General features: G+C 40.9%; 1 protein-coding gene across 3 annotated transcripts in view; it reads right to left on the minus strand.

Annotated features, from left to right (window-relative positions):
- Window positions 1–8,682: 8,682 nt before the first annotated feature.
- Window positions 8,683–27,810, minus strand: part of Gars1 (glycyl-tRNA synthetase 1) — a 39,138-nt gene continuing 20,010 nt past the window's right edge. For 2 of the 3 annotated variants that reach the window (XM_087206568.1, XM_087206570.1), the window contains 10 exons: window positions 27,508–27,657; window positions 22,681–22,843; window positions 21,347–21,511; window positions 19,964–20,072; window positions 19,230–19,374; window positions 15,297–15,382; window positions 13,860–13,969; window positions 11,158–11,251; window positions 10,295–10,485; window positions 8,683–9,014 (listed from right to left, as the gene is read on the minus strand). In XM_087206568.1, the coding sequence (XP_087062694.1) occupies window positions 8,889–9,014; window positions 10,295–10,485; window positions 11,158–11,251; window positions 13,860–13,969; window positions 15,297–15,382; window positions 19,230–19,374; window positions 19,964–20,072; window positions 21,347–21,511; window positions 22,681–22,843; window positions 27,508–27,657 (1,339 nt within the window). In that variant the 3' untranslated portion in view covers window positions 8,683–8,888. Of the gene's footprint in view, window positions 9,015–10,294; window positions 10,486–11,157; window positions 11,252–13,859; window positions 13,970–15,296; window positions 15,383–19,229; window positions 19,375–19,959; window positions 20,073–21,346; window positions 21,512–22,680; window positions 22,844–27,507; window positions 27,658–27,810 lie in introns of all 3 variants that reach the window. The other variant, XM_087206569.1, reaches the window with a different exon arrangement.

Here is a 27,810-nt window from a genome sequence, read left to right on the forward strand (position 1 = left end):
TGTAGCAGGAACTTCCAAAGCCCAGACCCTGCGCGCCCTCAGCTTCTTCTGTTTAACTCTTCTACCCACCCTGGTTTATAAAGTTGGGGACGACTTAAACTCACAAGGATTCCTCACCCTGGCAGCATGGTCCCCTCTCAGTGAGATACCACAGTCAGAGCCCTACCCCAGCCTGGCTCCAAGCCCCAGCCCGGCTCCAAGCCCCAGCCCGGCTCCAAGCCCCAGCCCATCATCAAGGTGGGGCCAGAAAATGACAAATACAGAAGCAGGTGCAGCAGGTAATGGAGCATCTCTGGGGCAGGAAGTGAAAGGCAGGGATGGCATTTCCCTCCCTGGAGCCCCCTCAGGAGGCACATGAAGCCTCAAGGGCCCAGGTGGGGGAATGGCTAACCTGCAGCAGAGATGGATGTAAGGTGAACCGGAGACACTGCCAGAAAGTGATCTCAACGCGCAGACTTGCACAGAGGTGGGGACACATGGCTCCCCAGCGTGAAGGCAATTGCTCCAGCCACAGATGGAAGTCCAGATAGACTCGAGCCACGTGCATGATGTGAAGATTCCCAGGAACACATGAGGAGACCAAGACGCAGACACACACACCCATCTGTCACCTGTTCCCTATCCACTTGGCGCCACTGTGGCCAGAGACGAAAATAAGAATAGCACAGCTTCCGGTTTCAAGACACTGAACAGCTCATTGAGGAAAAAAACAGCTCTAAAAACAGCACAAGGTGAAGGCAGGAAAGTGATTTGTGCCTGTTCCCGCCTTTGCAAGTCTCTTGGGGTCCACTTCAGTGTGTCATCTTTGGGAGCAGGCAAATCGGCCTCTGTAGCCTTCACCTGCCCTTATTTAGCCCTCTGCTTTGTACACATCTCAGGGCCATGACCCTAAGCCAAATAAGGTTTGAGGCACAAGACCCTCAGCTGCCCTCCACCTCCCTTTCACTTTCCACCACCCAGCTCCGGGCACTTGAGACAGCCACAGAGACAACAGAGTGGGCAAGGCCTGCAGTGTGCCATTTCTGCCACACTGAGCATCTGCAGAGCCCACAGTAGGTGAGGCACCAGGGGCTGGGCTGGGGTGGGGGCGTGAAGGAAGGCTGTCCCAGAAGGGACAGGAGGGGACACTCAGACAGGCTGTGCCCTGAGGCCCAAGGGAAGCACTTTCCTGACATGACAGTGTTGGGTAGGTCAGTAGACATTTAGTGGGCCTAAGGGCCAGGGTGGGAGGTCCAAAATAGCATACTTTGCCAGTTATAGTTAAGTAAAGGAACAGACTTCAGTGCATAATACAATTATAGTCATTTGTTAGGTCTCAGACCCAAAGCAATCTCACAGAGCATGAGGACATTTTAAGGTTACATTGGACACATTCCTTCTGGTTCCAGGCCACTTGGCCATCTGACTCCAGAACAAGGCACCAGCATTCCTAGCTGCCATAGCCTACAGCCCAATGTATCAGGAAAGAAAGTGTTCTTTAAAAGATCCTCCTGCCTAAACTGGGACCTGGTTTAAATCAAGAACTTATCTTTTTGAGTTCCTTACCAGATTAAAGCCCCTGAAGAAACACTGACCCTCTAAAAAGAACAGGAAGACATTTTGCAATTCCAAAGTAACTTGGAAGTAAAATGTCTATAAGTATCATCACCATAGTTCCCTGAACCCCAGAAGTAATTTTTGTGTGCATAAAAAGATATCCAAACTAATACTCAGAGCAGATGCCTTCATGGCACTGCTCACTTTCTTGCGAAAGTATAACTCTCTTTATATATACTTTACAATAAAGTCTGCTAAGATTTCTGCATGGCCTCTATGTTATGAATTATTTCATCAAGAGCAGAAAGAACCAAGGGCCAAGGAAATGAGGGGCCAGTTCCTCACTGCATGAGGACCTGGCTTCCCAGTGACACTTCATTCAGGGTCAAGACGTGTTTACATAAAGAGCTGTCCCTTGGTGGACCTGGTGGCTTGGTTATAAAGGGCACAAGAGAGAGGTTTGAAGGAGTAAACGCTCCAGCTGGGAGCCTCACTGAGGCCTCCACTCTGAGAATGCACCGGGCCTCCCCTCTTAGCCAACATTGTGACCGCTGGCAGCAAGCTTTGGAAGCTAGTCTTCCCAGGCTTGGTGGGACCTAGAAATTGCACGCGGTTCTGACTGTAGACTGTGTGGGAGCCAGCAGTCAAGGGAACTCCTGTGGCATTTCTTTCCACTACACTCACGCCCACGCATGCTTGTGTACTACAGAAAGAAAAGGTAGGGACCTGTCGTTCTAGAAACCTCTAGGGAAGGCAGCTGTAGCAAGAGAGGAGGAGGTGTGTGTAAAACGTGTACATTTACTCATCAATATATCCAGTATGGTTTCCAGGCTCTGCCCCTAAGGCACCAAGAATTCTCCTGAAGAGACTGTGCCACTTGGAGCTGTTAGTTAGCAGGAGGAATGGGCAGGGGGTGGCTCACATCAATGCCCTGTGTGGACTAAGTTTTGTCTGGGCTTCTGGCTGGGGTTTTTTGGGTGCAGCCCAAAGCTGTGCCACACAAGGGGCTGTCGTGTGGCTCTCCTAGCCCAGCTCTATCACTACGGCTTCAGTCTCTGAACCACAAACCCCGCTTAATGGGCCTTTCTAGGAAAACAGCCCCTTCTTGTCAGCTTGTCAGACATGTCACCTTTGGGGGCTCCTACAGATGTCCCCACAAGCTCCATTGCTGGGCTGGGAATGCCTGGAGGCCACATGCCAGAGCTTTGTGTCCATAGGAGCTCTAGAAACATTCGGTGGATCAACTGGCCTTTCCTATTTGTTCCACCCAGAGCTGGTCAACCAATAGTGGCTCAGTGCTAGCCAGATAGAACAAAGGCACAAGCAATTGATGGGGTTTGCACAGAGGGAAAATCCATTCTCTGGCTCCACACCTAACCAGCAGAGCCTAGGGCTAGTTCTTGACTGAAAGCAGCCCCTCTCCACTTCACAGGTATGACAGAAACATCTCCCCCCGGCCCTATAGACTCCTGGCATGTCCCCCAATTAACCTTACCCAGGGTCTCCGGGTCCAGTGACTCCTGACTTCCCACTGGCAAAGGATGTGGCCTATCCCTTCACTTCCCAAAGGTGGGACCAAATATCGTTGGTGCCACTTCTCACAATCATTCTGGTTTGTCTGATTATATTGTAGGGGCCACAAATTCTACTTGAATAAATGGATGATGAAAGCTAGGTTGACAGATAGTTCCGAGTGTTAACTACTGCATTTAGGAAAGAGTTCTCCAGAAAAAGGGACCTTCTGAGACTGGCTTGAGTCTGATTTCAATAACTGCTGGCTTGACAAATGAGTAAGCAAAGGCAGGCAGGAGCTACTGGTTCTCAATCCCAAAGGCAACTACTGCTCAGCCTGTGCTGTGAATACCACACAGTAATTAATAGTGCTTCTTAATTAGCTTTTCAGGGTACTGAGTAAGGTCCCCTCTGCTTCCTTGAGGCCCTCCATAAACAATTCATCATTATGGGTCTCCAAGGAGGGCTCTTTGCCCAGGAAATCGAAGAAATGTAGATTCATCAGTTCTTCCTTTCAACTCAAGTTCCAATCTCTAGGTTCTCTGAGCAAGGCCAGTGGGGGTCCATGAGCACCCCTATAGGGGGACCTCTTTCCTTCTCATTCTTTCTGTCCAGCCCAAATACCTCCAGTTTACAAGGAGAATCCCCATCCTTCCCCATTTGCCCTTTTAGTGATGGTCAGAGTGTGCTCAATGGGAGACGGTGCATCTAGTTCCTAAGCAAATGAGCACCCTCAGCCCTGGTGTTTCCAAATCCATCCCATCCCTCAGCCTGAAACACACCTGGGGTGCCCCTGGCCCTCCACTGCCTGCTTGAATCTTAAGGACTTTACAACTGAAGGCATGAGGTACCAGTACCAGTGGAATTCACATAAAGAAGTGGGGTCTGGAGAAAGAGACCCTCCCTGACCTACAGCCAGAGCTACCCCATGGCCATATTTGCTGTTGAGGTTATGACCCCACCATCGAGGTGTGAAAGGCTTGGAGACAGGGGCACATCTGGTTCACCCTGAAGTGTCAGCCCCCCAAAACAGGAATCAATTTCTTTCAGGGTGCTTCACTGACCCCCAACACTCTTGTCCTCAAAAGACCTTGAGGTCGTACATTTCTCTGCCAGGAACCTCTTCTCAGAGTCTACATGTTTTAGAAAGTTTTTAAATTAAATTAATATATTTGCTATATTACAAAAAAAAAAGCATCATCGCCGCTTCACTAAACTTAAGACTTTGCCTTGGGGCTTACTAACCACGCGGGGGCTGAATGAGGAACTGGGTATTGAGCCAAGGCTTGAGCCTGTAGTCATTTTGAAGTAAGCCAATTTTAAAATGAAAATACGGAGTATGGGAACCACTTATGGTGGAGCTCACCTGTAATCCCAGCTACTGGGATGGTGGGGCAGGAGGATAGCAAGACTGGGCAACTTAGTGAGACCATGTCTCAAAATTTTAAAAAGAAGCTGGGATGTAGTTCAGTAGTCCTGAGTTCAATTCCTAGTACAAGGAAAAAAACTGAGAATGTGGGAGATGCCCTGCTGGAGAAGATTCATTCAAATATTTACTGAGTGCCACTAAAGGCCCTGTCCTAGGCAATGAGAACACAGCTGTGAACAAAAAAGACCCCAAATCCTTGTCCTTAGGTAGTGTACACTCCAATGCAGTCAATGACAATTAAACAAGATGAGAAATACTGCAGGTTATAGTGTTAGGTGCTGAGGAAGAAAAAGCAGGCTGTAAAGGAGATAGGAAGCTATTCGTCAATGTAGGGGGTATATGGCACCATGCTGAAGCCTGAGATCAGACGGGGTAAGGGAGACAGGGAAGAGCTGGCTCAATAAAGTCCTGAGGAATCCAGGAGTAGCTGAGGGTATGGTGACTGGGAGGGTGGGAGTCCATGTCCTGGCCTGGTTGCTAGGGCAACAGGAGAGGGGCCAACAGAAATAGGGAGGTGGGTGGGGAGGGGTAGAACATGTAGTTGTTATTCTAGAGGGAAATGAAAAGCCATTTTGGGAAAGAATCAGACTGCTTTGCTCCTAGATGGAAGACAGATCACAGAGAGGCAAAGGTACTACCAGTTCGGACAGCTCTCACAGAAAACTGGGTAACAGCCCAGGGTGGTGGCTGAGAAGGTGATGAGAAGCGGCCCGATTCTGGACACAAAGTCCAGCTGGAGTTGATGGCCTGGATGTGGCACAGGAGAGTTGCTACTAAGGGAGAGAACAGGCCAATGGCGTGTATCAGTTTGCAAGTTTGCTTCAGAATTCCTTTCCAAAACATGGGGAGTCTGGGCTTTTTTTTTTTTCTTTTCATTTTAAAGCTTGTCAGTCGTGAAGTTTTTTTCTTCCTTCTTTCCCACAATTTCATTCTACTTAATCTGTCAATTAACTCACACTCAGATGCAGAGCAGTGAATTGTGATGAGCCAAAAAACGTTTTAATTAGCCTAAATTGTTTTAGTCAGCATAACTGCTTTTGGGCTAATTATTGGTGATTGAGTTTTAAGACCTAGTAACTGCAGCGCTGGCTGGCTGTCGAACCTCCACATGGGCTCCTTTCCACACTGGGTCCTGCACATTAGAAGAGGACAGTGGGCTTTGGCTCCCATGACAGAAGGGCTTCTCTTCCCTGGCCTTGGATGAAGGCATGGAATGGTTAATTCTCCCAGCCAGATAATGGAAGAGCCAGGACTAAAATCCAGCTAACTTACTTCCAGCCCAGAGGTCAGAGCCGCCCTCTGCTCTTCAGCCCCACCACCTCCATCCAGCAAGAATGAGGCTACAAAAGTTTACCCAGGGAAACTGAAGTCCCTGCGCTCATTCCCAACTCCACATCTGCTTTACTAATGGTCTCAGTGGATGGTTCTTACAAATTTGTAGTCTCAAAGACTTCTTCTAGGAAAGCAATGAGTCTATCATTTCCCATAGCAACAAAGTAACCAAGTACAAAAGCAGTAGTAGTGGCTCTCTTAAGGGTCTTTCAGAAAAAATATTGATGTTCAGGACCCCATCCTAAAGAAACTCATTACATTTGGTGAACTGGGGCCCATGCATGAGTATTTTTCAAAGTTTAAAGGATTCAAACACCCACCCAGGGTTGAAAACCACAGCCCTAACATCGTTTACTAGAGCAACAGGCCTTAAAAGGTGCATTCTTTTTAACATGCAAGTAAGAAAAACTGTCCAGCATAGGACCAGCTCAAGGAAGGGACTCTTAGGGAGCAGGGCAGAGCCGCAGGCAATCACCAGCAAAGCTCCCAAATCACATCCCAATTTCTAGAGACATTAATTCCATCCACGTGGTCTTAACATGATTACTGCTTAGAGGCAGCCCAATAACCAAGACTTATTGAATAGGCAACAAGAGGTGAATTTTGAAGCACAGCAAAAATTATTCATCCATTCACTTACTGAATCTTCAACTAAATTTCATTTTGGTGATGGCTAAATGCCAAAAACACCTGCCTTAATTACAAATTATCAGCAACAAGCTGGGGCAAGATTCTGTAGCATGAGCCCTGCTCTTACGGCCCCATTGGCACCCTACCCAAGAGAGACAAGTGACAGCTTTCCCTTGTCACAGGAGGCAGGCCCATTCCACTGCAGCTACATCCAAAGGCAATTGAGATCATCTCCAGGGCATCTGGTCCTCTCAGAAACACTCCCAACCCACCAGCACTGCCATTATTCTGAGACGCAACTGATTAAAGGAACATATGTAAAAGTCTAGAGTGAATCTATCTCAACTGACTTATTCAGCAAAATAATTTCTCAAGTTCTGTCACCAAAACTTGGGACACCTGTAGTACCACCTCATAAAACTAGTAAGATCATTTCTGTGTTTATATGACTTGGTGAGGAATTCCTTTTCTGGGACCCTCTACATTCAGTGTTTTTCTATTTGAGCTAGAGAACAATATTAAGGTGCTGGACTCCTGCAGAAGTCAGGTACAGGCTCCCTCTCTAACCTACCGGCACATTATATTTGACTGAATGTTCTGAAGTCAACTAAGAAGTTTAAAAGAATTTACTCTGTTCTTCTGTGCATGCTGTGGAAACCAATTAGGATCTGAGCCTCTTCGGTTACTACTTTTGAGGAAAGTAACAGGAAGAACTTTGAGAGATGGTGCAATTTACCTAGCTCTGTTCAACAATCCTCTAGCTTGATACAAACAAGTACAAAAGTAATTTTTCAAAGGTCTCACAACTTCAAACCTTGCTTGATAAAGACCTGGGCTTCAGACAATAGGGTTGAGCAGAATTGCATGATTGTGCATGTGTACACTTTCATGTGTAAAGGGCCTCTTTATTTAGAACACAGCTTTACACCCACCTGTGCTTAAAATCAGATAAACGGTAGAAAGAGAACCAGAGCTCTGCTCTGGCCCTTGGCCCCCACTGAAGCAGTCACTTTGGAGATGTGGGTGTTCTCCTGGGAGGAACCATGCACAGCCACCTAGGAGAGGAACAGAGAAAGGTAGGGCTTGCAGATCTCAGACCCAGCCTCCATTCCAGGACAGATGTTTGCCACTGAAGAGTGTTTTTTCCAATCCCTTCATGATCCAAGGTAGATAAATCCCTCTTTGTTTAACATATCTTCCCCTACTAATGACCTCATAAAAATCTGTGTTGGTTGTTGTGGATACTTACAGGAAAAGGAAAAAAATGAATAAGAAGGGGAAGAAGTAAAAAGCCTTTTGGATGGAGTCCACTCATCCCTCAGTACTGTCCTAGACAAAGTTCTAACTCTGCAAACAGAGCTGCTAAAATTTGCACATCCTTATATTTTCTTCTTACAAATAAGCATATTTTCCTAGTATTCTATACAAAAAGAGGACAGCAACAAAGTGCCTTAGAAACTAAGCCCAAAACGTCTAGGCTTGGATAAAGACACTGATAGCTGAGAACTGCTAAGTCAGACAAAATAGATGGGGATCCTCTAGCATCAGAAGCCCACTGATTTCCAGGACTACCAGCAAACCAAGAATTAAGCTTGCTGGGCCGGGGATTTAGCTCAGTGGTTCTGCCACCTGCCTCGAAAGCACAAGGACCCAAGTTTGATTCCCAGTACCAAAACCAAAAAACAAGAATTAAGCTTGCCTTGAAATAGAGGGTGCTTCTGTCCAGGCCCCACCCTCGGGGACTATGTAAGAAGGTTAGCAACCAGGGGCCACACACCAGCATGCTGCCCCTCCATCCTCTGCCCCAGCCACCCCATTCCACCTCAGCCTTTCCCAGAACCCATTCCACCTGCTTGGAGACAGCTGTCTCTTTAGCACAATGTATCACTTTCTCAGATAAAGAGGGTAAGAAAGATGAATCTATAGAGACAAAGTAGATTATAGTTGCTTAGAGCCAGCTGAGGTTGGAATGGGGAACGCAGGTAAATGGGCATGACAAATTTTTTTGGAGCAATGAATATGTTCTAAAATTGGATTGTGGTGGTGGTTGTACAGCTCTGTAAATATACTAAAAATCAGTGAATTGTACATTTAAAACAGGCTAATTTTATGGTGTGTAGTTTTATCCCAGTGAATTAGTGCTGTTAATTTTTTAAGTGTATCCATTGTGTTTAACATTAAGTCTAATAATCAAAGGTGAAAAAGCAGCTTTGCTGAAAAAAAAATGTGGAAACACAAGCACATGAATTATAAAATGGTTCAGAATTTCTGCAACTTTAATTGTGGGGATAAAATCAGGCAGCCACTGACGATAAAATACAGCCCCTGGGAGCAATCAAATGTTGTTCTTTTGGTTGGGGTTTTTTGGGTTTTTTTTTTTTAGTAAAATGGACATAGTAACAGTTAAATTTTTATTAGCACATGTAGTCAAAAGTTGCAAAAGTTGTCCTCATTCCTCGATTGTCTCCTTTTTGCCAGTCTCCTGACCTTCAAAGACAGGATACCTGGCCTCCACATCTGCCCATGTGATGCTGCCATTGGCCAGATCTCGGACTATGCCAGGCAGTTCAGAGACCTGAGGGGGGAGAGAAGATCAAGCATCAACCAACTTGTGCCATGTCTATATAATCACAAGGTCTCCTTACAAACTGGGTCCTACATGTCTCTTGTCACTCTCTGGGCCTCTTTACTTAATTACACTCACCCCTCACCCGACCTCTCAGGCCTCAGTTCATGGTCTTTTTCCAGCCCACAAAGCTCACCACCTCCCCTGGAAAATTCAATCTGGTCACAAAGCCTTTCCTTACTATTTTAAATCACCACTGTCACTTGAAATTACTTCGTATGCTTAACATTTCACTCTTCTAACAGGAGCTCTTAACTCCCAGCTGGACAGAGTCCATGAAGTAAAGGTATGGAGGGTGCCAGGCAAGCCAGCTGTTCCTTACCCTTCAGCAAACACTGGCTGACACACAGCAGAGGTTCTCAAACTTGAGTTTGCAACCAAGTCAATTATAAGGCTTGCACTTCTGACCCCAGCTTCTGAGCTGGTAGGTTTGGGGTGGAGACTGGCTGAGCTAACTGGTGGCCAGGTGATGTGAGCTCACAGGTCCAGGGACCACACTTTGAAAACTACAGCCAGATGGGAATGTAGGTCTGGGGTAGCCAGATCTGGCTTATAAGAAGACAAGACAGAAATTTATGCCTGTGAAACAGACTATAAATTCTTGGGAAGGGGGGGACCAGTCTTTTACTTCTGTTTTCCCTATTACCAACGCTCTCTATCAAGCTGAGCACACAATACGCACTCTAAATAAATACCTGCTCAAAGTTAATAAATTAGCGAGACAGTTGTCAACTGAAGTGGCCACTCTGCCCTTTCCCTTACCACCCTCCTTCCCTTTCTGTTATTCCCTTTCCATTAAGGAAAATTACTGCAACATTATTCACTATTTTGAATGGATTATGACCAAAAAGTTTATATATACAAACATGTACACGTTTCTATAGAAACAGATAAAAATGTCTCAGTCCCCAAAGCCTGCCAATAAAACTATGGCAACAGTTTCTTGGCATCACATTTCTCTTGCTCAATGCCCAAACAACTATAAAAGCAAATTGCTAGAGAATGAGCCCAGGGCAAATAAATGACTATAAAGTATTAGAGAAATGCTAAAGGGTATTTTTATAATTAAGGCACAGATTTGGGAATCTAGGCTTCATCTGATATAAACCTATCATTAAAATTACAAAAGAAAAAAAAAGGAAAGTGAAGTATAAATAAAATCTAACTCCAACCAGTCGGAACTGGTACACACTTATAAGATTAAAAATGCCAAAGCAAAGGGCAGATACCTCTGCTCTGATCTGCCGCATGGAGTCTCGGTCCCTCAGGGTTGCAGTATGAGGGGTCTTGTTCACTGTATCAAAGTCAATGGTGATGCCAAAAGCCACACCAATCTCATCAGTCCTGGCATAGCGTCTTCCAATGGACCCAGAGGAGTCATCTACTTTGTGAGACACGCCATTCCTGGTCAGAGCTTCCGCTATCCGAAACAGACGAAGTAATGACAAAGAAAAGAATGGAGTAAGTCTCAGTGTCACCTGAATGCTGTCTTACAAGCTCAGGAAACTTACAAAAGGGGCCAAAACAAGAGAGCAACAAATTCCACTTGTAAAAGAAAGAAAAAACCCAGAAGTTTAATAAATTCCTCACTGGATCCCAAACCTTCCATCCTAGCTATATGTGATACAGCTGCAGGGGAACAAGTGTTGGATGAGAAGCCATGACCAGGAGGAGGGTACTGGTGCCACCAGCTCGATTTGCACAGCCCTGAGCAGTCCATGGATTCCTTCTACCTCCCATCTCTGAGAGAGTGGGCAGCACCAGATGATCACCAGGATCCCTTTCAGTGCTATGGACACCACGACTAGGGCTGCCACACTTTACTCAGGTTCCCCCAGTGAAGGGCACACAAGGCAACATGAGAAGTAATCTTGAAATCAGATTCTTGGGCCCTACTTTGATTCATTCAATACTAGGATAAAGCACTCTGAAAAAGCACACACTTTCTCTCTCAGAAATAAGAGCAGAGGCAAAAATCACTTAGATTTCTTCTTATTCAATCTCTATTTTTATTGAACTAAATGATACATTTCCTAAAACTGAGTCTACTTAACGATGTTCCCATGGAGATTACCCAAGTGGATTTGCTTACATAATTCCTTGACAAATGGCATGAACTCCTGGTTCTGGCTGAGCGGAAGGACGGAACATTTGAATGGAGCAACCATAGCAGGGAAACTGAAGAACTGCATGGTTTAAAAATGAAGAAATTAAAATATGTTATTTTATAAATACCTAAATGTTAAAGTGAAAACCACACAATGTTACGACTGGTGGGTATCCAAGCATCACTTCACTATCAAACTGCCAGAAAACAAGATATAAAAGACAGTATGACAAAAAATGAACCAGATTCAGAAACCTCTAGTGTCAGTTCTGATTCTGGACCAACTTAGTGAATTTTCTCTGAACATCAGTTTCTCCATCTAAAATGTGGATTTCTATTATCTGCTTGCTCTGTTTACTTCACAAGTCTGTTTTTTAAAAAGTCAAATGATGTGAAAACATTCTGAAAGCCACTACATATACGCAAGATGGTAATTTTGTGGTCCCACATAAAATCCTTACTTCTTTCTGTGGAAATCACCTGAAGAAAGTCCCTCAAAATCAAGAAACAAGTAGCAGTGCCAAAACCCACAATCCATTCTGTCCTTTAAAAGAAGAATCCATGAGCCTTAATAACCAACTAAAACAGAAAAGTTTAATTAGTACCAAAAAAAGTACAAAACAACAAAAAAGATATTCTGTATACCTATACTGAAAATCACAGCCCTCCAACTCTGCTCTGAAAGAGGTTTCTGAGTAACTCGGGAACTCAAAGCAGATATTCTGTGGAAGGCAAACAGCCTACCATTTTGGGTTGGAAATGAGAGCTGAAGCCAGTTCTTAAATATTTGTTTAAAAAGGTTCACTTGAAGGTGAGCATATGTAACTTGGAGTGAATTTTTCCTATAGGAATAATGAATAACACAGGTTTCAGTTTAGACCCCCACCCAAACTTTAATTCACTTATCGTGCCAAGCAACGATGAATATTCTATTAGATTCTATATATGATGAATATTCTATATTATAATGATGAATGTTCTATTATAACTGATCCCTGCACTACAGCAGTACGGTTGCCCACATCCTGGAACTTTCAGAATTCTATTTCCCTTCTCCATTAATTCCATTTAATAGGAGAAAGAAGTAGGAACCTGCCTTTATAGAAAATATAGTTTTTAAAATTTCACTAGCAATGTCTTTATATCAAATTTATAGGCAAATAGATTGAGGCACTAGGTGCCGTTAATTTAGAAACATTTTTGGCTTCCCACAGACTAATCAAATTTCTCTTCATGATGGGACTCTCTATGCAATTCATAAAACATTGCTACTAGTTTATTCTTGTTTCGCTTTTATGTCTATTAAAGCTCTTGTTACATTAATATTGTTAGATTCAAAGGAACAGTTAAAATATTTTTTTAGAAAAATAAGCAGGAAAAGCATGAAGCACACTTGACATCTAAAACGAATATGTTCAGTTATATAGATCTTTCTTCCAAAATGACTGTGTCTTGCACTTTGCACATTTGGTGCCAGCCCAAGTCCCTGCTACCTGCTGCAAGAATGAAGGGCTGCTCCTTCACATCAGAAAGTGAAGGTGCAACTTTAGGGCTGAGATTAAAAGAGCAACTTTGTTATCCACATTACCACAGTGTGTCAGACCTTTCAAAACACTGGCACCAGGAATTTACTAATTTATTCTTCAAAGTTAAATGCTCTGGGAAAAAATACAGACTTGATGTCCAGCAGTATATACACTCTGCTTTAGAATGGTGAAGCAAATGAAACTTTCTTTCAACTAACTGATATGTACACCCTCTCCTTTCTAGCTATTCTTCTGACTGGTTTTCCTGTAATCTCTGCCTAGAAATTAAAGGAGTGTAATTTCTACAGGCAGGGGCAAGGTAAGAAGGGTGAAGTAAGGCAGTGTGAGGAGGTAAAGTGGAAGGCATGGAGCTGTGACTCAGAACCATGACAGCCAGAAGAAAATATGTACGAGCTGATGAAGACTCCTTATAAACTTCTGTCTTCAGTAATGCCTGAGGACCAGGAGAGCTAAACCCCAGGTATCATCCAACTTATGACCTGCTGGGCTCACATACTAGAATCATGTTGGTTTCTCCTTTAAAATAAGCAAATAGGGTTGGGGATTTAGCTCAGTGGTGCCACTGTCTGCCTCGCAAGTGCAAGGTCCCGAGTTCGATCCCCAGGACCAAAAACTAAATAAATAAACAAGCAAACAAAGAACAACAAAACAAAACTCTACAGATCTCTAAGTTTTAAAGCTAGAGAATCAGTGCCTCTGGAATATAATCTAAGAATTTTCATCTTTACCCCAATAGTATGCCAGGTAATTTGATGCAGTATAGAAGCTTCCCTTGAATGCTTGATGAGTACACAGACACAGTTTGGTTGTTTGGCCAATTCTGTAAGCCTTCTTATCCTTCCATCCCAATGTTCTGAAAATAAGAATGTATCCAGAAAGCACCATGCATCCACTGACGCAACAGACTTTTCCACATAGGCTCTGTCTCAGAACAGTGTGCCAGGCATCTAAAGCAATGACTCCTAGAATAACCTACACATGCTAAAGCTCAAGCAAGGCCACACATAAGTGCTTTGCTTTATAATTAGCTACGCAAAGATGACTCTAGTACCTTGCAGCAATGACTAATCAGTCCAGTATTTCAGTAAATGTTATTTTCTGACACTCTAAGAGAATAGCATACTGTACAGAACAGCTTACCGTTCTTTGTTCATCTCCCTCTCGTACATGGAATGTATGTTCAAGTATAGTATACATGATTCTGCCCAGGCCAAAGGAGGGTTCAATTACACTTGGAACAACTTCTTCCACTGCAAAATGAATAGAAATTCAGTAACATTCTCACAAATACCACACAATGCATTTCAGATCTAAACAATTCTTAGCACTAAAAACGTCTCTAATCTAGATGGATTTTTTAGCTCTGTGCATCAGGACAAAGAATCAGAACCTTCATAAAAGCTATTCCCTGGTAGGAAACACAAGGCCTTCAGAGAAAGCTGGAATCCAAGAAATTTTTGCCAAATTTAATTCTTTGTTCACACAGCAGAAAAATGAAACTTAAGTCACAGGAGCATTCTTTCCCCAGTTGACAACCAATAAACAGCATCAACTACACTGTACCATCTGCCTTATCTCTCCAGAAAGCATAAGAAATCAAGAGCTTCAAAGACTTTGCTGAAAGTAAAAACTCTATCACCATAGCTGACAAAATTAACATCAGGCACATTTTTCCAGGGGCCCTCCAGCTCTTCCCATAGGCAAGACTATATCTGCGGTACACACAGGAAATGCATGAATAATTATTATGTACTATGGAAAGGGAGGAATAAGTACTGCCCAGGCTTAAGGTTACCTGACTATGACCGCAGAGAACTCATGTTTTATGGGTAATAAGACAACTACCACCAAAACTTCAGTTCTAAAGAGAAGCTGCTTATTTTGTCTGTGATAAAGAATAAGAATATATTTTAGAAATATGATCAAGGCATTTTTCTGCCCTCCTTCTATGGCATCCAAATAACAGTAAAGTACAGCTCTGAAGTAGTCACCAAGATGACAGCTAAAGCCCCAAGGTCTGAAGAGGTCCCTATGACTCCAGTATCACTGACCAAGGGCAAATAGGAAGGCAGGCCTAGTGTTTCTACCAGCAGTAGCTTTTCAAACATCTACTGCTATCTCTAGGAGCTTCATGCCAGGCACAAATAATCATAGTTCCCTTCATATAAACACTAAAACACTCAGTACCCAATTTATAGCATTTGTTCTATAAAAAATACTTCCTTTAGCTTTTTAAAAAAGTATGAAAGATCACTGATCTAACTGGCTTTTTAAGAAGTTAATATTTTGTCAAAGGACGGGCTGAGAGAGGAGATGAGTTCCTTCTTTTGCTGAAGAAACCATAGGACTTTTCCTTAAAATGACAAAATATTTTTAATCACAGGTATTCTTAAAATGCACCTCAGGACACAAGAAACATAAAGGCAGTATTATAAATTATTTTGCAGTATAATTATGTTGAAAATGGAATAGCCCAAGCAAACGTTTTTTCTTTTTGAAATTTCTATAATATGGTTATCATAAAACATAAAACATTTTTAAAAATTCAGTAGTAATTTATTGTTTTGACAAATTTACCATGTAGTGTTTTCTGGAATCTCTTCACACTGACCATGTCTTTTGTTAACTGAAATGTTTTTCCTTCAGTTTCAATAGTGAATTCCCTATTTAAAAACAAACAAACAAACATATAATAGTTAAAGCATGCATCCGTATCCCTTGATTTAAGCAAGTTTTATAGATTGATAAACTGTTTTTCACTTCTAGTATAATATAAATTTGGTCATCTCTCTAGATATGATAGCTAAAGTCAGATCTAAATTATCTCATAAGAAATACCAAATTAAGTATTACCATAACTATGGTACCAAATAATATTCTGGGAAGCACTCAAAAATTGGATTAGTTTGCAAAATTCCATAAGTGACTTAATGACAAATTCTTCCAGCTTTGAAATCAAGGCTAAACCAAAAACAAGTGTTTAAAAGCTCAGTTTTAGAATAACAGATTTGTCAGAAATAGGCCTGCTGGCAAAATGGCTGCTGTTCCCTTTACTCTCCCAACAAATGTAAAATATGAACCAGCTTGCCATCTTACAGAAATAATCTTAGAACACCCACACTATTTCCAAAATAAACTGGCACTTGCGTTGATAAAGATCAGTTTAAAAGAAGTTCAATGACTGTGTGATGTGTCGACATACAGTAGTCCCTCCCCTCCCACCCATCAGTGGCCGCCATGTGTCCATATCCTGAGATGGGCCCACTCAGCTTCAGGTTTAGGAAGCATTTCACACAATACTTGTACTTCAGCTTATGAGGTATTTTCTCAAATCATGCAGAAATGTTCGCATTTCTCTGGCATCACAGCAGCTCAGTGCTGAGAAAGACAGCCCTCATGTGGCTGTCCTGAAGCTGTACAGTTGGCATATACTATAGCTTCGTTTTGCTAGTCTCTACCAGTGACAATCTCATGCCTGATCTGAATGGTTTTCATTGATTTCTTCTGTTTTTGCTACTCTGTCTGAAGTTTATGTGTGCATGCATTAAAGGTTCCACTACCTACAGTGTCACAGGTATTCTGAAAATACACTCCAAGTACACAGTAGTTAACAGCTATAAAAGCTGCAATTAGCAGAGCCAGCCATTATGTGAATAGTGTGTTTGTTAATAACAACCTCTAACCATTGATATAACCATGTACCTCAGAAATAGGCCTGCTGGTAAAATGACCACTGTTCCCATTACAGCGGATGTTCAACATCCCATTGAATGTCATTTTGGCACAAAGAGATGTTATTGCTGGAACACTGAAATGTTTTAAAAGGTGTAAGTAATAAAATGGATACTTTTATCTTCAACTTGACAAGTTCATCTTAGTTTAGTTTTTGACAAGAATACGTATGCAACCACCATGTCCCAGAACGGCCCCTTGGTTCCCTCTCCCAGCCAACCACAAATCTGCTTTCCATTATCAAAAACTAGATTTGTCTTTCCTAGAGTTTCACTTATAAACTTCAGTGTAAGGCTTCTTTCGCTGTGCCTTAATGTCTACAGTGAGTTGGCAAACTTTCTGTGAAAGGTCAGATATGAAATATACAGGGTTTGGGACCACATGTGATCTCCTGTATTGTTTTTTATTTTACTTTTAGTATTTTCTTGTTTTTTCAAACAACCTTTTGAAAATGCAAATATTCTTAGCTGGAGGTATGTAACAAAAAAAGCAACACAGATGTTTAGCCTGCACTTGAAAAAATATGTACTCCAGTTGTTAGAAGGACTGCTCTACAAGTAAGTGGCAGGTTGAATTAAGTGTTTATATCTTCTAATTTGTATTTTTGTCTACTTGCTCTACCAGTTACTGGGACAGATATACAAATCTCCAACTATAATTGTGGAATTCATCTATTTTTTTCCATCAGTTCTACCAAGTTGGTTTCGTGTACTTTGAGGTTCTATTTTAGCTGCATACTCATTTAGGAATGACATTTCTTGGTGAACTGACCTGTCTGTTATCAAATGCCCCTCTTTGACCCTGATAGCTTCCCTTGCTCTGAATATTAATTTCCTTTGTTTGAGAGTAATACAGCCATTTCAACCTTTGGTTAATATTTGCATGAAAGATTTTTTGATCTTTTACTCTTAAATATATTTGTGCACTACTGTAACAGTGAGTTTCCCATAAACAGTATTTAATTGAGTCTTGTACTTCTTAGACTGACAGTCAAAGGCTATTCATTCCAGTGTTTAAATCACTTTATTTAAAGTATTATTGATATTACTAAGTCTAAATCTGCCATCTCACTAGTTATTTTCTATTTGTTCCATCTGTTCTTTGTTCCTTTTCCTCTTCTACTGTGTCTTCTTCTAGAATATTTTTATTGTATTTTAATCCAATTTTGGTTTAATTATGTTCCTTTGGGTTTTACATTTTTTCCAGGTGATTCCTCTGGAGTTTACTGTGTGCATTTTTAAACTTATCATAGTCTCCCTTAAATAATATCATACCACTTAACATATAAAATATCTATCTTATAATAGCATATTACCAATTATTTACACCATCCTTTGCACTACTGATAGCATACATTGTACCTGAATATACAAATTCCATTACATATTGTTTCTACTTAAACAGTTATCTTTTAAAGAAATACGAGAAAGAAAATGTCATTTATATTCACCATATATTTATCATTTCTAAGCTCTTAAATTCTTTGGTTAATCTAAATTTCCATGCTTCCTGGAACTCCTGTTTCATTTGAGAGTATTTCCTCTTCATTTTTTAAAAGATATTTTTGCCAGGTTTAGAATTTTTGTCTTTAGGCATTTTTAAGAGTTCATCCCATTTACTGTGGTTTGCATAATTTCTGGCAAACTAGCATTATTTTGTTGGTTGTTATGTAATCGAGCCCCCCCCCCCCCAATCTCACCAACACCAGCAGCTGCTTTAAAGATTTTTCTCTTTATCTCTGTTTGTCAGTTTGATTCTCATATGCCTTCATGTGGTTTTGTGTTTAACCTGCTTGGAGCTAAGCTTCTTGAATCTTTAGGTTTGTAGTTTTAATCAAATTTGAAAATATTTCAGCTATGATATCACCACATTTTTTTCTACTCACCCTCTTTCTGATTCTCAAGTGTACGTATGTTAAACTGCCTACTACTATTCCATGAATTTTTTCCTCCAGTCTCTTCTATGCTTTGTTTTGGATAGTTTCCATTGCTAAGTCTTTATGTTCAATGTCTTTCTTCTGCAATGTTTAATCTACTCTTAGTCCTACTCAGTGAATGGACTCATGCTCCATTTGATTCTATTTCCACATCTCACTTAATGTGGTCATGCTTTCCTTAATATCCTTGAGATCAGGAAGCATATTTATAACTATTTTAATATCCATACATATTATTACATTGTAATTGTTATTTCTGGGTATTTCTTTCAACTGACTTTTCTCATTATGAGTCGCATTTTCCTGCTTTTTACAAGTATAATTTTTTATTGTTCACCAGATATTACAAATTTTTTTAGTGCTGAATATTTTTTAAATTCCTTTAAAGACTCTTTTCTTTCTTTTTTTTATAGTCATGCTTGAAACAATTTCGGAAAGAACTCCAAACCTACAAAGAAGGAGCAAAGACTTGAGAGAGATGTAGTTTTTAAACCTTCCTTAAACACTACCTTGGACACACAGCTCCTCCTCTAAGAAAGTTATTAGAAAAGTAAAAGATCTTCGCAGTCCATTTCAAATCTTATCTCTAGACTATGATGCCAAAGTCCTAACAAAGACAGTCATTCAAATGTAGCCATGAGACAGTTCTTCTCTGCAAAAAATTTCTAAGAAAACTAATCTCACCCTAATATTTAGAAAGGAGACAGGGCAGGTCTGAATGGAGCTCATTCCTTTTTTTTTTTTGGTACCAGCGATCGAACTTGGATCCTTGTGCTTGTGAGGCAGGCAGCGGAACCACTGAGCTAAATCCCCAGCCCTAAAAGTAACCATTTTTAACTTACCCTTTCTCATTCAGAAGCATCTCCATTTCTGCAATGTAACATTCATCACAAATGGCAAGGTACTCCATCACCAGCTTTGCATCCTTCTTATATGCCTTACCAACTGCTCCCTTATTGGGTTCAAACTGAACAACATTAACTGTTTTGTATGAAATAGTCAAGGAATCACAAAACATGGCACCACATCAGTATTTTGGAAAATGATCTTGAAATCAATCATCAACTTACAAACACCATCAGTTCTCTAAGAGTACCTCACATCCTGTTTGTTTATGCTGATTTTAAGTGCAAGATGAAACAACTATCTACATGATCATTCAGATAAACCTCACTTAAAAATAAGGAAATATCGGGGCCAGGGATTTAGCTCAGTGGTTTCACTGCCTGCTGTGCAAATGCAAGGACCTGAGTTCAATCCTCGGTACCAAAAAAAAAAAGGAAATATCAATAGATATGTTTCAGGAGAGACAGAAAAGGGATATTATCTAATGGGCAGTATAACCCAATCCACAGTACTGAAACTTCGGGTAACAATTTATTCTATAATGTCCAACACAGTAAAAGTACAGAGAGTGGGAAAGGAGCAATGAAGGAGACAAACTCACAGGCTTACCCAAGTGCTACAAGAATTGCAAATCATCTCCATTGATCCACAGAAGGTGATCCAGATGGGGACTTACACATCAGTAAGATGTTTGGCTTTGGCCCCAACTTTGGAGGGACCAGAAAGGATATGGGTTCTTTCAGGGGTTTCTCAGCTACAAGTGGGACTTTGGTGGCTCGCGCATGACAGGAAAGGTCATAACAGGAACGATCAGCACATCCAACAATCTCAATCCAACCCTAAGAAGACAGAACAATAAAAACATTTATTAGGGCCAGGGATTTAGTTCAGTGGCGCCACGCCTGCCTTGCAAGTGCAAAGTCCCGAGTTCAGTCCCCGGTACTGCCCAAAAACATTATTGCTTACATTCATGTGTTCACAAATCCATGAGGACTATAACTAACCTTTGCAGATATTCAAGGATAATTGAATTATAGGATCTCCAATCAGATTTTGTAAATTTTTGAAAAGGTAATAGTTTCATATGTCAGTTAACATTCCTATAAAATATAATTCACATTGTATACAAAGTAGTCATACTTCCTGGATGATTTACATTGCCCCATTTCAACTGTGCAATAAACATATTCTAGGAGTTAATTATACAAATTAAATATAAACCTAGATAAAAGGTATAGATATGGTTCAAATTCGTAAGATTCAACATGAATTTGGCAGAAACCATACTTTCACTGGATGAAGTGCCTACTGACCACACAACTTCCCATTGATGGTTAGCTGAACACATCTCAGCTGGCCATAAATGTGAGCATTTGTACTAACTTTATTTTCTTTACTAAACAAAGGGAAAAAAACAAACTGAGTAAAGAGTAGGCAAAGGTTAGGTCACAGAATAAAATGAAATAACAGCATTATAATCACATTGGTGCCAGATCCATTTTCTTGTGAAAACATTCATCTTTGGGGAGAAGGTGTACTGGGGATTGAACCCAGGGCCTTCACATCTGTATCCCTGTCCCTTTTTAAATCAGTACTCATTTTCATGTTTGGTGGGGTGGAGCACCAGTGAGGAAATACCCTGGAGATCTCTGAACCTTATCAAACACACAGAACTTGAGAAAAGGTAGTTCCTAAATGAGGTCAGAATCTACTAATCTATCTCCTACATCTACCAAATAGTTCTTTAAGCTAAGAGCACAGTAACTTTGTTTACTCAACCAGATCACCACTTCTCAGGTTTGCTGACTGCCACTCCAGAGCGTAACCTGCAGCACTGCCCACCCCAGGAATGTACACACTGGCACTGCCCCACCATCAATCTTCTCCCTCTCTAAACAAGCTACCTAAGTTTCCAAAGGCCCCTCCTGGGACACACAAAGCAGGTCCTTCCTTACAAGAATGCAGGAGCCATGTTCTTTTTCTGTTCTGTTCAGAAAAAGTTCTCTTCTTTGTTCCACTCTGGCATAAAGTACACAAAGGTCAATCTTGGTATCTGTTTTTCTGAGTTAACAATGTGAAAGCCTCACAGTAAAAGCCATTCCAGTCTACGTACATAGGACGTTTTGGATTCAGCATCCCAACAGTCACAGGCATAATGAGCCATCTCATTCTCCATGTGCTGTCGGAAGCGGAGCTTGTCTGGAGATATTCCAACCTTCACGAGGTAGAGGTAGATGCGGCCAATGAAATAGCCTAACACTGAGTTGTTAATCACACCCTAAATAAATAAGCAAGCAAGCACAGAGGAAGCAAAAGGGAAAATACACATTAATGACTTACTCATCATCTACTGAAACATTTGAAACACAAGATAAACTATTTTTTCCTACTTTCAGAATAATTTCAGGCAGGTGTGGTGGCACATGCCTGCAATCCCAGCACTTGGGAGGCTGAAGCAGGAGGATCACTATGAGTTTAAGGCCAGCCTGGGCCACACAGTGAGTTCAAGGTCAGCCTGAACTACAAAGCAAAACCTTGTCTCAAAAACAAAAAAACAGAAATTTCAAGTACCCAGAATGTGATGATCTTGATTATTTTTAAAGAGGTTAATGTCAAGTTAACAACAAATAATGGAAGGATCACAGAAATCATCTAGAACCATCTGTGAAATGGCCAACCTCTCCTGGAATACTTTTAAGGCCAGGACATTCACTGTTGCCCAGGCAAGTCATTCCTCTGCGAGACAGTAGTTACTGTTAGAAGTTTTCACTCACTCATTTCTCAGGCAAACATCTGCAGAAATTCTGTTACATGCAAGACCTCATCCCAACTGCTATGAGTAACACCAGAGATTAGAATCCCATGGGCTTGCGTTCCCTGAGTTAAATTGTCTCCCTCAAAGTTGTATAGACTGCTAAAAACTGGATCAATGAGGCAGTTCAAATCAAGATCTAGATCTCAAGTGCTCTGCTAAATATTTCATTCATGTTTAGCTCAATGATCGAGAAACTGAGATGTTCAAGAGAGTTTTCTCACTATCATAATATTGTATTATAAATTCTGTGTAAAAACAAATATCATATAGAGGTTGGGGCTGAAGCTCAGTGGTAAAGCACTTGCCTAGTACTTAAGCCCTAACACTGCAAACAAACAAAATACAAAATAATGTGTTATATAAAAAAAATTTGACTGCTAAAATATTTTGTCAGCCAGTACACAGAGAACTAATTGTTGCAAACCTTGAATGGGCACAATCTAATTAAGTCCTCTAGAGCCAGGTGTAGTGGTGCATGCCTTTAATCCCAGCACACCAGAGGCTGAGGCAAGAGGAGGGCAATGAGTTGAAGGCTAGCCTGGGGTACACAGTGAGTTGAAGGCCAGCCTGAACTACACAGCAAGACCTTGTCTCAAAATTTTAAAAGTAAATTAAGTCCTCTGGAATCTTACCTGTTCAACAGCATCCCCTAGGCGCATTTTCCGAGCAGACTGCCCACTGACCTGGGCTTTTGCTGAATACAAATAAAGGTAGATGTCTGCTACATTCTGGAACTTAGGATGGTCTTTCTCATTGGGATCTACAAAGTGCTCAATTTCTGCCATTGTAAATTCTCTGAAAGTAAAAACATAAGATATAAAAATCTCTATATGTAACAATAAAAATAAGTAAGGCCTCTATTTTCAACTGGATTCTATAATGATAGAGACTCCAAACTACAGAAATCATTTCTCACTAAATAGAAAATTGATTCCTAAGTGAATGACTAAAACGTTTTGGATTATGTTTGTCTGGGAGGTTGTCATTTTTTTAAAACATTAATAACTGGCTGGGGGTATAGCTCAGTGGAAGAGTGCATACTTAGCATGCAAAAGGCCCTGGGTTCAATCCCCAGAAGTGATAACATAATATATAACTTTATTGCTCACTATTTAAAATAATCACAGGGCCAGGGATTTAACTCAGTGGTTCCACCACCTGCCTCACAAGCGCAAGGTCCCGAGTTCGATCCCTGGTACCAAAACATACATACATACATACATACATATATACATAAATAAATAAATAAAATAATCACAGACTTCTCTCAAATATTAATTCCTTTGATCTAGTGACATCACTTATAACTGAAAAGAATTTTTACAAAGCAGATTAATATAGTTTTTTTTTGGTACCAGAGATCAAACTCGGGACCTTCCGCTTGCGAGGCAGGCATCGGAACCACTGAGTTAAATGCCTGGCCCTAATATAGCTTTTAAAATTAGAAAAACATAATACCATACACACATAAAGAAAAATGATACTGAATAGTGACATTCAAATAAAATAGTTTTCTCTAAAGCATCAGTATGTCTTTGCAAATACACACTAAATGAAGCAACTGTTATTTATTTTTGAAAGAATAGGAAATTAAAAATGTAGTGAAATGGTACTTTCATTTTTATAGCAATGTGATTTCTTTTTTACTGATCTAAACGAGTAAATGATTGATAATGGCACCATACAGATGTTTCTTTAGAGTAAGAGCTTCTGAAATAGTGTTATTCAAGGCAAAGGACATGAGGCGCGAACTGAACAAGCCAACATCAACCTCACTGTATAATGATGAAATAAATATGTACATAGCAATGATTTCCCAAAGAGATTTCTCTGAATAGCAGTTTAGTAGCTAGTGTAGGAGAGGGAGGATTTGAAGTTAACTTTATGAGCCAAAATCAAATCTCCTTTAAAAAAGAAATCACATTTACTGGTAAACTTTTGTGATTATCTCAGATGTTTTAGAAGCAATGTAAAATTGCTTAAATGGATTTAAAAACACATGAAATACACTGCAAAAGAGTTTTGATTTTTAAATTTTATTTTCTAATAGTATACTTTATTGGGTCCTGCAGGACTCATGTCTTAACTGTCTTTCAACGCTATTAAACATCTGCACGCACAGAAAAGTGGGAGAGACATAGTATTTGTCCTCATCCAGCTTGTATCTAGGCTAATGGGAACCAACATCTACAAGGTAGGACAGATAAATTAAGATCCCTACCCAAAACCCCAAGAAAGGTCCTGCCGAAGTTTTTCCTTCTGTTCTGTGGAGAATCTCTGTGACTATAGCTAATAATAGTATGCCTGAGGTTTGCTGACAAGATCTTAAGTATTCTGGAGGTAGGATAGAAGAAAGGTACAAAGGAGATAAGGAAAACTGTAATATTGAAATTGTACCTCTTAAAAAAACAACACTCGGGGCCAGGGATTTAGCTCAGTGGTTTTGTCGCCTGCTGTGCAAGCGCAAGGACTCGAGTTCGATGCCCGGTACTAAAAAAAAAAAAACAAAAAAAACCATTCCACCTTGAGGACACAATCAAGCTTTTTTTTCTGTCCATGAAAAATACCTAAGGGCCTTAAAGACGATACATCTGTAAACTGGGCTCTGGGCCTGTGCTTTTCACTTGTAGGCTGTACTCCCTCCTACCAACCCCCTTCCTCAGAAAGCACACTATTCAGAGAACAGCACATCTCAGCTTCAAACACATGCACCTGTAAATGGTTTTCATTTTAACAGAAGCCACCAAATGTATAAACCCAACAGACACTAGAATACATATCCTAGATGACTCATCATGGGACACTCCTGAGCCCAGTAAATACAGCAGCTCAGGGCCACAGGACACCTCTCTCCCTTTTGAGGGCCTGCACTCTATTTCTTGGAGTGTACACTTTTAAAATTCGACCTAATAAATCCTCTCATGACTCTTACTGACAGCGTCTTGAAGATTCTTTTCCTGTGACTGAAGTCAGTGAAGCTACAATTTATTCCCTGGGCGGGGGGGTGAGTCAAAAGTTCTCCAGCTATGCTTTGGAGATTTCGGTGGACGTGGACCAGTGACATTCTCACCAACCCCCAAAATTAAAATAGAAAACGCCATGATGTGAGGCAATGGGTATGTTAATTAACCTGCCAGTGGTAACCATTCACAACTGAGGCAAGAATCAACACTAACACTGGTTTGATCCACTCTGCCTCTTGTGTTTGAATTTAGAGCCTTTATCTGGAACAGTGGAGAACTAAACTACACATAGGCCAGGAAGACACAACCAGCCAATCAAAGATTTTTTTAAAAAGTTGTATTTATGGGATAAAAAGTAATGTTATGATTTTTAATATAATATGGAATGACTGAGTTAAGCTAATAAACCAATCCATTATTATAAATATTTAATACTTTATGAGAGAACATTTGAGATGTTGATACTCTCTTAGCAATACTGAAATGTGCAGTATGCAATTAGCTATATTCACATCTAAAAATAATAATCACTTATTCTTCTTAGCTTTCCAAGGCTTTGTACCTCCTGATTATCATCTCCCCACTCCCCCACCCCCAGTATCCAGTAACCATTCCACTATCTGCCTCTATGAGTTCAACTGTTTTAGATTTCATAGAATAAAAATTTTAAAAGCTTCATGAGCAATCTAATAATATTAATTTAAACTAAGGGACTTACAACTACACAAAGGCTACTCGCCTCGTGATGCTCACCAAAAAGAAGCTGTACTGCTAACAAACTAAGCCTAGTCCTACATGATGCTGACTCATGAAGCAGTGAGTGAACTCCTGGTCAGGAACTTACAAAGGTAAAAAACGAGCCAAATCCAGACAGGACACTCTGGAGTGAAAATGACCAACAGTTGGGAAGCTCTCTACTGTTCCATCAGTTAATCCTTGGGATCACTCCAGTTCTCAGCTGATTTTCCTACTTCATGGGCAACAGACTCTGCCTTACTTCTTAATCCTTTTATAATCTTCCTATAGATACTCCATTTAATGCAAATCCTCTCCAAAACACTGGCTTTAGACAAGGGCAGTCTTACCAACCTTCCTAAGTATTGGGAAAGTATGCTTGCTAGACACTGTCGGAATAGGAGAAACCAAAAGACAAAAAGAAAAACAAAACCCCAAATAATGAAAAGTAAGACTCATATCTGACCCATTCTTTTTTTGTACTGGAGATCGAACCCAGAGCCTCACCCATACAAGGTAAGCTCTCTACTACTGAGCTATATTCCTAGCTTTGTCCTGTCCTGTCCTGTCCTCTCCTATCCAATCCTGTCCTGTCCTATCCTATCCTACCCTGAAACAAGGTCTTGCTAGGTTACCCAGTTTGGGCTCAAACTTACTATCCTCCTATCTCTCAGCCTTCCGACTAGCTGGAGTTACAGGTGTCCTTGTTGTTATAATACCAAAAGTTTGTAATTGTCTCTTCTTTCTACATGAAAGTCCAAGAGGGACCCTTCACATCTTTCCTCTAGGTTGTACACGTCTACCCTCCATGGAGTCTCCTTCTTAAACTACAAGCCTTAAGAGACCACAAGCCTGAGGCCACAGTGTGGTCCTAAGGCAGGGGCCTTTCCTCAGAGGGCACCATGAGACTAACAAGATCAGGCAGGTGCTATGAGTGCTTTGATCTGGAGTCAGTGGCTGGGACATACCATGACTGAAGTCTGTAATTGCAGCAAGTAAATAAAGAAGAGAAGAAATGGGTGGGGTCTTGCAGCTGAGAGAACACTTAGGCTAAGAGCCTAAGAAAGCTAACTGTGACCAGACAACCTATTTTTATGTAGAATGTATCACTCTAGGATGAGATCAGGAAGTAAATGTATAGAAATAACAAAAAGCTTGTCATGAACAATTAAGTCACACTAAGTTTCTGAAGAAAAATAAAACTAAAGAATGCCAGTAGCCTTCTCACATATCCCTGGATTCATCAGACAGATGCATGCTATTATTAGATTGAGGGCAAGTGTCTGAACTACAGTAGATGGGGTAAGCTTGCTAGCTGGCCCCTCTGTCATAAAGGTCCCCAAATATCAGGGGATTGTTTCTTGGTTCTGAAACACTTTCCAGCAATGCTGTCTACCTGGACACATAGAATGACCTTTCATCATAACCATCACCCCCCTCCCACACTTACATATATCACCATGGCCAGAACCATCCGAGTTTAATCAGGATCTTAACATTCTCAAAACATGATAAACAAGACAAAAACATAACTGTGAAGCAAGTCTGCAACTTAAGGTATTTACCACCCCTCCTTCCTTCCCCTTCAAGTTTACTTCTGTCACTCAAAACTACCAGTCACCTCTGAGGTGACATTTGGAGATTATAAATGTAAAACAGGAAGAACACAGAGAAGATTAAAAAAAATCCATAATCAGAGTTAAAGGAATATTTTTTCAAAATAGCGAGCTTTCGATTCCAATTCAATGACAAGGGCAATACCTGACTCGGATCAGCCCAGACCGAGGAGAGATTTCATTTCTAAAAGAATTTCCAATCTGGGCGGCAGCAAAAGGCAACTTCCCTTGGTTGAATTCCAAAAGTCGTTTGAAATTCAGGAAAATCCCCTGTGCAGTTTCTGGTCTCAAATACCTATAAATTTAAGCAAATGAGTCTGCTATAAAGAAAGAAATTCTGTTTTCTAACAAATGAAATTTTAGATACAAATCTTAAAAGTTCCAAATATACCATTTTCACAACACAGCTGCATAGGCCTAAAATGAAGTCTTAGAAATAGATACTTTC

Source organism: Heterocephalus glaber, unplaced genomic scaffold (assembly GCF_053883595.1).
Source record: "Heterocephalus glaber isolate CG9 unplaced genomic scaffold, H.glaber_assembly_v1.0 deba00000676, whole genome shotgun sequence".
NCBI lineage: Eukaryota > Metazoa > Chordata > Mammalia > Rodentia > Bathyergidae > Heterocephalus > Heterocephalus glaber.